This window comes from Argentina silus (assembly GCF_951799395.1).
Source record: "Argentina silus genome assembly, chromosome: 16".
Taxonomy (NCBI): domain Eukaryota; kingdom Metazoa; phylum Chordata; class Actinopteri; order Argentiniformes; family Argentinidae; genus Argentina; species Argentina silus.
Window position 1 is genome coordinate 1,527,508 of NC_139670.1, and position 8,437 is coordinate 1,535,944.

An 8,437-nucleotide genomic window follows, 5' to 3' on the forward strand; every position below is an offset into this window, starting at 1 on the left:
TTCAGTTCTGGGCCTTGTGTGCCTGCCTGCCTGCCTGCCTGCCTGCCTGCCTGCCTGCCTGCCTGCCTGCCTGCCTGCCTGCCTGCCTGTCTGTCTGACGTGATGTCGGTACAGATTAGAACACCCTATAGTCCTCTAAAGACTGACAAGCGGTTGTTTTTTGCGATTTCAGAAGCGTGTCAATGTTTCCATTACTGGGACTTGACCTCGGCTCAGCAGGAGGAGGCGCCGTAAGGCTATCCGTCATGTGACAGCGCCGTCAGAAACCACGCGGACCGTAACAACCCTCCCTCGACTATAACATAACCCCGACTAACCCTAACCCCGACTAACCCTAACCCCCGCGCAAATTTAGACCGTTGTCACATTGTGGCGCTGACACTTTGTTTCATATTGAATATCATCATATCAGAAAAAAACCTGACATCCTCTCCTCTCCTCTCCTCTCCTCTCCTGACCTCTCCTCTCCTCTCCTGACCTCTCCTCTCCTCTCCTACCATGGTGGAACGCCACCGGCGGGCGTTAGCGTACAGCCTTACGGACCAGCAGCCTTACAGGCCAGCCTACGGGTCAGCCTACGGGCCAGCCTACGGGCCAGCAGCCTTACGGGCCAGCCTACGGGCCAGCCTACGGGCCAGCCTTACGGGCCAGCAGCCTTACAGGCCAGCCTACGGGTCAGCCTACGGGTCAGCCTACGGGCCAGCCTACGGGCCAGCCTTACGGGCCAGCAGCCTTACGGGCCAGCAGCCTTACGGGCCAGCCTACGGACCAGCCTCACGGACCAGCCTACGGGCCAGCCTACGGACCAGCCTGGTCGTAATCTTCATCACTTGGTGCACAGCAGCGTAATGGGAAACACTGGGGGAGTCAGTCATTAAGAGCATCTGACGGGGAAATAAATAATAATAATAATAAAAAAAAAAACAGGCAATAAATAGGCTTGAGATAAGAGGGAGCGGGACCTCTCTCTGTCTGTCTGTCTGTCTCTGTGTCTGTCTGTCTGTATCTCTGTCTGTCTGTCTCTCTGTCTGTCTGTCCGTCTCTCTGTCTGTCTGTCTCTCTCTCTGTCTGTCTGTCTCTCTGTCTGTCTGTCTGTCCGTCTCTCTGTCTGTCTGTCTCTCTGTCTCTCTGTCTCTCTCTCTCTCTCTCTGTCTCTCTCTCTTCATTCAGCCCTCTTCTCTCTCATTCACTCTATGGAGTTCTTCTCTCTCATTCACTCTATGGAGTTCTTCTCTCTTCATTCACTCTCTGGAGTTCTTCTCTCCCATTCACTCTATGGAGTTCCCTCCAAACTTGGCCTTTCTCTCTGAAACCTTGTACGCTCAAGCAGTGTCCAGTTTGAGTGGCACATCCAAACACACACTTCACAATACACTTCACTTTTTAAGGGTTACAAAAAGAAGCACATGAATATATATAAAAAAAAAAAAAAAAAACATAAAACATTTTTATAACATAAAAATCAAGATAGTGAAAAGAAATAATCAAGAAACAGACATGAAATAAGAAAAAAAAAAAAAAAAGCCAGGTCAAATGCTGAGGGAGGTCAGGAGGTCAGGAGGATCCGTCCCCTGGGTGTGAAGGGCGAGTTTACCTCTGCTGAGTCGGGGGGCCCAGTTTGGGACGCTCCCAGTTTGGGACCCTCCCAGTTTGGGACCCTCCCAGTTTGGGACGCTCCCAGTTTGGGACCCTCCCAGTTTGGGACCCTCTCAGTTTGGGACCCTCTCAGAGTCTGATGTGTTTTGTCCCGGCGCCTCCTCAGAATGAGAAGCCCATGGTGTAATACCCAGAGTGCTTCTAGCCTTGGCCTGGTCACATGACACCATTAGGCTGCCTTGTGCCCCCCTATACCCTTCTACCACCCCCCTCTACCACCCCTCCTGCCCCCCCCCCCTCCCCAATAGTCCCAGTCTCTGCTTTCCTAATCCCATAAACACTTCCTATGCACATTCCTCCATCCCTCCCCCTTTCTTCTCATTCTCTCTCTCTCTCTCTCTCTCAAACCCTCAAACCCTTAAAAATAGCACTGCAAATCGACAGGACTCCTTCTAACCTCAGACATGCTAGTAGAGTTCCCTTTCTGCAACCTCCACCTACCCTGTCCTTCAGTTCTGCATTCTAAACCTTGTAAACATCCTCTTAAACCATCTAATTTCCTCTTTGTCTGTCTCTAGATCCAGGTCCCTGCAGCTCTCTCTCCAGTCTGTGTCTGAACCAGGGGCAGCACAGTCCCGCTCTCTGCTGCCTGTCAGAAGTCACTTTGTTAAAGACTCCCCTAAACAAACCTGCCTGTCAAGAGCTGCACTGGGCTTGGGGCCGGGGTGTGTGTGTGTGTGTGTGTGTGTGTGTGTGTGTGTGTGTGTGTGTGTGGACGGGGGCGGTGTACCAAGGCAGATCCTGTAATTAGCACTCACCCAGAGGGGGCACTGGGACAAAAGACATGTGTAACTCACACACAAAGGGCACCGGTGGAGGCTCGGCCCCCCCCTCCCCCTCACACACACACACACACACACACACACACACACACACACACACACACCCTCTCTCTGCTTCTTGCAAGCCTGGGCCGGTTAGCAACATCTGGAACTGCTCTCTGTGGCTGTCAGTCAGTCAGTCTCTGTGGGAGAGCAATGGGGCTTTCCAACTGTGGATTTTAGCGGAGGGGGGGACAGGGGGTCACACAAAAATGCAAGGCATTTTTTCCAGAGGCCAGAATGGTTCGGTCCGTGGATCCACTGTTCTGTGAGTCGGCTGCTTGGGCTGTTAACACCCTCCATATCGCTTCATAGTCCTAGTCCTTTATAGTGTGTGGGGGGGGGGGGGTCCTTAAAGGGTTAAAACAGCAGACGGACATCCTGTCCAGCCTGTCGGGAGCCACGCCCGCTCCCCGTCTCCAGCCTGATTGGTCCCCCAGGTCAAGGACAGGCCGGCTCTCTGGAGACTGGACAAGAGTACGTCCAGTCCGCTCCCGAGGTTAGACAGAGAAGAGGGGAGGAGAGAAGAGGAGGAGGAGGAGGAGGAGGAGGAGGAGGAGGAGGAGGAGGAGGTGTTCCAGTGGGAGAGTTCCCGCCTCCCTGCCTGTCATTTCTCCAACAGCTGCTTCCTCTGCTGCTCCAATAGGGCCTCCAGGTGGTCCGCCCTCTTCAGAGCAGCCTATCAGAGAAGAGCACAGAGTTTATTTACGCTGTCAATCATCTCCCGGCTCAGTGTGTTCCTACCCCCCCCCCCCCCCCCACCCCCATGTTGACTCAGTGTAAAGCCCCCCCCCCCCACAGACAGATACAGTCTCTCCCTCCTCTTCCCCCCCCCCTCCCATGTTGACTCAGTGTAAAGCCCCCCCCTCACAGACACATACAGTCCCCCCCCTCCCCCTCACAGATACAGTCTCTCTCCCCCCCCCTCACAGACAGATACAGTCCCCCCCCCCCCCCCTCACAGATACAGTCTCTCTCTCCCCCCCCCACCCCCACAGACAGATCCAGTCTCTCCCCCTCCCCCAGACAGATCCAGTCTTCGTGGTGTAATGTGTCTCTCACCTCATGCTGTTTCCGAAGGCTGCTGACCGTCTCCTCCTTTTTCAAGATGGCCGACTTCACCCTATCAAAACAGAAGAGAGTAGAAGCGTAAAGAAACCGCCATTTTGTTGCCCTCTGGGTTTCCCTCTTTTTTTTATCTCAATCTAGAACATGGCTGGAATCTTTGGTTCATTCATCTAATCTAGTAGCATAGGGATGGTATCAGCTAAATAAAACCATCCATTTAACTCAACATCATCTGTTTCCTGTCATCATCCTCCTCCTCCTCCTCCTCCTCCTCCTCCCACCTCCACCTCCTCTTCCTCCACCTCCTCCTCCCACCTCCACCTCCTCTTCCTCCACCTCCTCCCTCCTCCACCCCCCATCCTCACCGCTGGTGGACCTCGTCCAGCTCCTCCTCCTTCTCCCGGGTCACCCTCTCCACCTCCAGACGGAGGCGCGCGCGCCCCTCCGCCACCTCCGTCCTCATCCTGCGGTTCTCATCCTCCGTAGTCACCAGGCGCTCCGCAAACTCCTGTCTGATCACCTCCGCCAGGCTCCGCCTCTCCTCCGCCAGCTTGTCTCTGGTCTGGGGGGGGGGGGGGAATGGGGAGAGGAAGAGGTGAGGGGGGAGGAGGGGGAGAAGGGAGGGGGAGTTATGGGGAGAGGAAGAGGTGAGAGGGGAGGAAGGGGAGAGGGGAGGGGGGAGGAAGGGGAGAGGGGAGAGGGGAGGAAGGGGAGAGGGGAGTGGGGAGGGGGAGGAAGGGGAGAGGGGAGAGGGGAGGAAGGGGAGAGGGGAGTGGGGAGGGGGGAGGAAGGGGAGAGGGGTGAAGCAGGTTAGATTTGGTTCGTCTTACTCTTTAGTTTTAGCACTGAGGATTGCTTCAAAACCGTATTTGATTTGATCTGTGTGGGGAGACAACGGCCAACTCATTCACTGCCAAGGGTGACTTTATTCATCAATGACAACACTTTCTACATGTTGTAGCCAATCAGGGTGTTGTTGCTAGGTAAATACCACATAGAACACTTAGAACACTCTCGGTGGTGAGGGTTCCGGAACTCTTTGGCAGTTGGTGAGTTTACATTTACAGCATTTAGCAGACGCCTTTATCCAAAGCGACTTAAAACAAATCCATTTGTTTAAGTAAGTGAATCATCTATCCATCAGTCATCACAAGACAAAGTAATCAATGCTCGGACCAGGGGCCATAGGCAGTCACAATGCTAGAAGAAGGAATTTTTTTATTAATAGGAGAGAAACTTGTACAGGAGGGTAGTGGGGGTGAAGAGGTCTTTAGAGTTAAGGACCGTGTCACAAGATCATAGTATGCTGGTCCTCTGTGGCTCAGAGGGTAGAGCATGGTGCTGACAACGCTTAGGTTGTGGGTTTGATTCCCGCTGGGACCATATATACTGAATGTATGAACTCACTCAAAGTCGCTTTGGATAAAAGCGTCAGATAAATGGGATTTATGGTGGTTGTGTTGCCGGGGGTGATACCTGGGTGACGTCCTCCACCTCCTGGTCCCTCTGGCGGAGCAGCGCCTGCAGGCGGACCGCCTCCCCCTCCGCCTCGCTCTGCCTCTTCTTCATCTCTGCGTGTTTGTCCAGCGCCACGCGCTCCGAGCGCTCCAGCTCCCTCACCTCCGCCTCACACTTCTCCCTCACCCGCTTCACCCTGACGGGCAAACACACACAGGCGCACACAAACAGACACACACACATTAACATACACACTTACAATACATTACAGTATGCAGTTCAATCTGGGAGTGTGTGCAAACTGACACACAAGTACACACACACTAATATATGTCAAATGTTTTACCTTTGGGCTTGTGTTTTGGCAGTGTGTAGTGTAATGAACCCCAAGCCCAAACTGAATGCTCTTGTTTGATCAGACACTGTGTTTGGCTGCTACTGTCTTTGGGGTTTGGCTTCAGAGACGACACACACACACACACACACACACGCCCCCACACACCCCCCACCTGTTGTCGGCGGCCCTCTCACACTGGTCCCTGGCCCCGCTGGTCTCCTCCTCCAGTCTCTGAATGGCCAGCTCAATCTCCTTGTCCCGCCCCCGCCTCACTTCCTCTTTCAGCTCTCGCTCTCGGCTCAGCAGCCACGCTTCCTGTCGACACACACACACACACACACACACACACACACACACACACACACACACACACACACACACAGTCAGTAATCCATGTTTGATCCACTTTCTACTCTAACTAACCCCATTCATACATCCGGGCATGCTAAGGTCATCTTGTTTTTCTCTGTGTGTTTCTGTGTCTCTGTTTCTCTGTTCCTGTGTGTTTCTGTGTGTCTGTTTCTCTCTTCTTGTGTGTTTCTCTCTTCTTGTGTGTTTCTGTGTGTCTGTGTGTTTCTGTGTGTTTCTGTGTGTCTCTGTTCCCATGATCCTTTGTTCCTCAGGACAGACAGTGTTAAAGTCCTTCCTGCCTCCCATCCTTCCTGCCTCCCTACAGCTGGCGCCCTGTGGACCCCGCTCACATGACATTTAAAAGGGCAGCAGTACAGGGAGGCAGGAGCTCTCGCTCCAGTGCACACACCTCAGTGAGCTGGCGTGGGGCCCACCGACTGTATTAACATAACCTACCACGAGAAAGCCCCTTAAAATGCCCCGGAAAACACATCCTCTTAAAAAGCCTGGTAAACACAGGGTGAGTGAGTGAGTGTGTGTGTGTGTGTGTGTGTGTGTGTGTGTGTGTGTATGTGTGTGTGTGTGTGAGTGTGTATGTATGTATGTGTGTGTGTGAATGTATGTGTGTGTGTGAGTGTGTATGTATGTGTGTGTGTGAGTATGTGTGTGTGTGTGTGTGTGAGTGTGTGTGTATGTGTGTGTGTGTGGGTTCAGTAGGTTTGGTTTACAGTGTGTTTAGTGGTCCGTTCCTCCACTGTGGTCCAATGAACAGAGAGGATCAGAGCCAAACAAAGACCAGGGGGAGGGGGAGACACACACACACACACACACACACACACACACACACACACACACACACACACACACACACACACACACACACACACACCTCCTTCTTCATGTAATTCTCCTCCCAGGTTTGTTTCTCGATCTCCAGCCGTTCTCTTAGTGCCTTCATCTCCACCTGTACACACACACACACACACACACACACACACACACACACACACACACACACACACACACACACACACACACCGTTAGTTGCACTACCAGTGGACACAGTGTATGTGTGTGTGTGTGTGTGTGTGCGTGAGTGAATGTGTGTATGTGCGTGTGTGCATGAGTGAATGTGTGTGTGTGTGTATATATATATATATATGTGTGTGTGTGTGTGTGTGTGTGTGTGTGTGTGTGTGTGTGTGTGTAGGCCAGTCTCTAAGGTAAGTGCTGCTGTACCTGGTGTCTCCTCTCCTGTTCCTCCCGGCTCTTCTCCAATTCTTCCCTGAGGGCTCTTCCTGCCAGGGAGCTGTTGTCCTCCAGCTGCCTCCGCAGCTCGTCCAGTTCCCCACGCTGCCTGCAGGGCGGCGACAGAGAGATAGAGAGAGCGCAAATGTTCAGAGACACTCAGTTACATTAACATTTACGGCATTTAGCAGACACCTTTATCCAAAGCGACTTAAACAAATGTATTTGTTGTAAGTAAGTGAATCATCTATCCAACAGTCATCATAAGACAAAGTAATCAATGCTCACACCAGGGGCCATAGGCAGTCGTAATGCCAGAAGGCATATTTTTTTATTTTTTTATTAATTATTTATTAACAGGAGAGAACTTATACAGAGGGGAAGTGGGGGTGAAGAGGTCTTTAGGGTTGGGGTTAGGGTTAGTACAGGGGGGAAGTGGGGGTGAAGAGGTCTCTAGGGTTGGGGTTAGGGTTAGTACAGGGGGGAAGTGGGGGTGAAGAGGTCTCTAGGGTTGGGGTTAGGGTTAGTACAGGGGGGAAGTGGGGGTGAAGAGGTCTGAATCTGCAGTCATGACAGCAGTGGGAAGCTCGTTCCACCAGCGGGGCGCCAGGACAGTGAAAAGCCAGTTGTGTGTACGTGTGTGTTGCGTGTGTGTGTGTATGTGTGTGTAATTCAACTCAGTTGACAGACTAGAACAGTACATTTCATTTACATTTAAGTCATTTAGCAGACGCTTTTTATCCAAAGAGACTTACAATAAGTACGTTTGTCTAAAGTAAGTGAATCAACAACACATTAATCATCGTCAGTAAAACCTTGATAAGAACCAGTGCCATCGGCGGTCACAGTGCTGGGGAATCACTTATTCTACCACAAACTGACAAAGTAACTCACAAATCACACTTAATACAAAATACAGGAGGACAAAAGTACTGTTTGAGTCCGATGAAACCGGAAGATTCTGCGGGGTGGAAATTTAGACCACGTGATTGGGACGGGAGGTGAGGTCACGGTGAGGTCGCGGGTGATGGAGGTGAATGACCTTTGACCTTTGGCCTTACCTAGCGGCCAGCTGGGCCAGCCTCTCCTTCTCCTCGGCCACCTCCTTGTAGAGACGTCTCCTCTGCTGCTGCACAGACATCTCCTCCTCCTGCAACTGCTTCTCAAACCTGACACACACACACACACACACACACACACACACACACACACACACACACACGCACACACACGCACAGACACACAGACACGCACAGACACACAGACACGCACAGACACACAGACACGCACAGATGCGCACGTATACACAGGGGAGGCAAGGGTGAGTCAGAGAGTCATACACTCACTGAGGTTGTTCAGAAACAGTGTGTGTGTGACTGGAAACTGCCTGGCACAGTCTGACTGTCAGACTAACAGAAGAGCAGAGAGGCATTGAGCTTCCCACAGAACCTCCCTCCTACACTGCTGTCTCCCTGTCCATCAGACTGAGTCACCTCTC

The 8,437-nt window shown here is 52.3% G+C and overlaps 1 protein-coding gene across 1 annotated transcript in view; it reads right to left on the bottom strand.

Moving 5' to 3' along the window:
• Positions 1-2,514: 2,514 nt before the first annotated feature.
• The window catches only part of cep131 (centrosomal protein 131), a gene marked incomplete at its 5' end in the record, with an annotated part of 22,161 nt that continues 16,238 nt past the window's right edge, over positions 2,515-8,437 (bottom strand). Inside the window, 8 exons of the mRNA XM_083687577.1 lie at positions 2,515-3,156; positions 3,540-3,600; positions 3,911-4,107; positions 5,022-5,199; positions 5,513-5,655; positions 6,581-6,655; positions 6,931-7,048; positions 8,001-8,108. Coding sequence (XP_083543703.1) covers positions 3,085-3,156; positions 3,540-3,600; positions 3,911-4,107; positions 5,022-5,199; positions 5,513-5,655; positions 6,581-6,655; positions 6,931-7,048; positions 8,001-8,108 — 952 coding nt within the window. The 3' untranslated portion in view covers positions 2,515-3,084. The remainder of the gene's footprint in view (positions 3,157-3,539; positions 3,601-3,910; positions 4,108-5,021; positions 5,200-5,512; positions 5,656-6,580; positions 6,656-6,930; positions 7,049-8,000; positions 8,109-8,437) is intronic.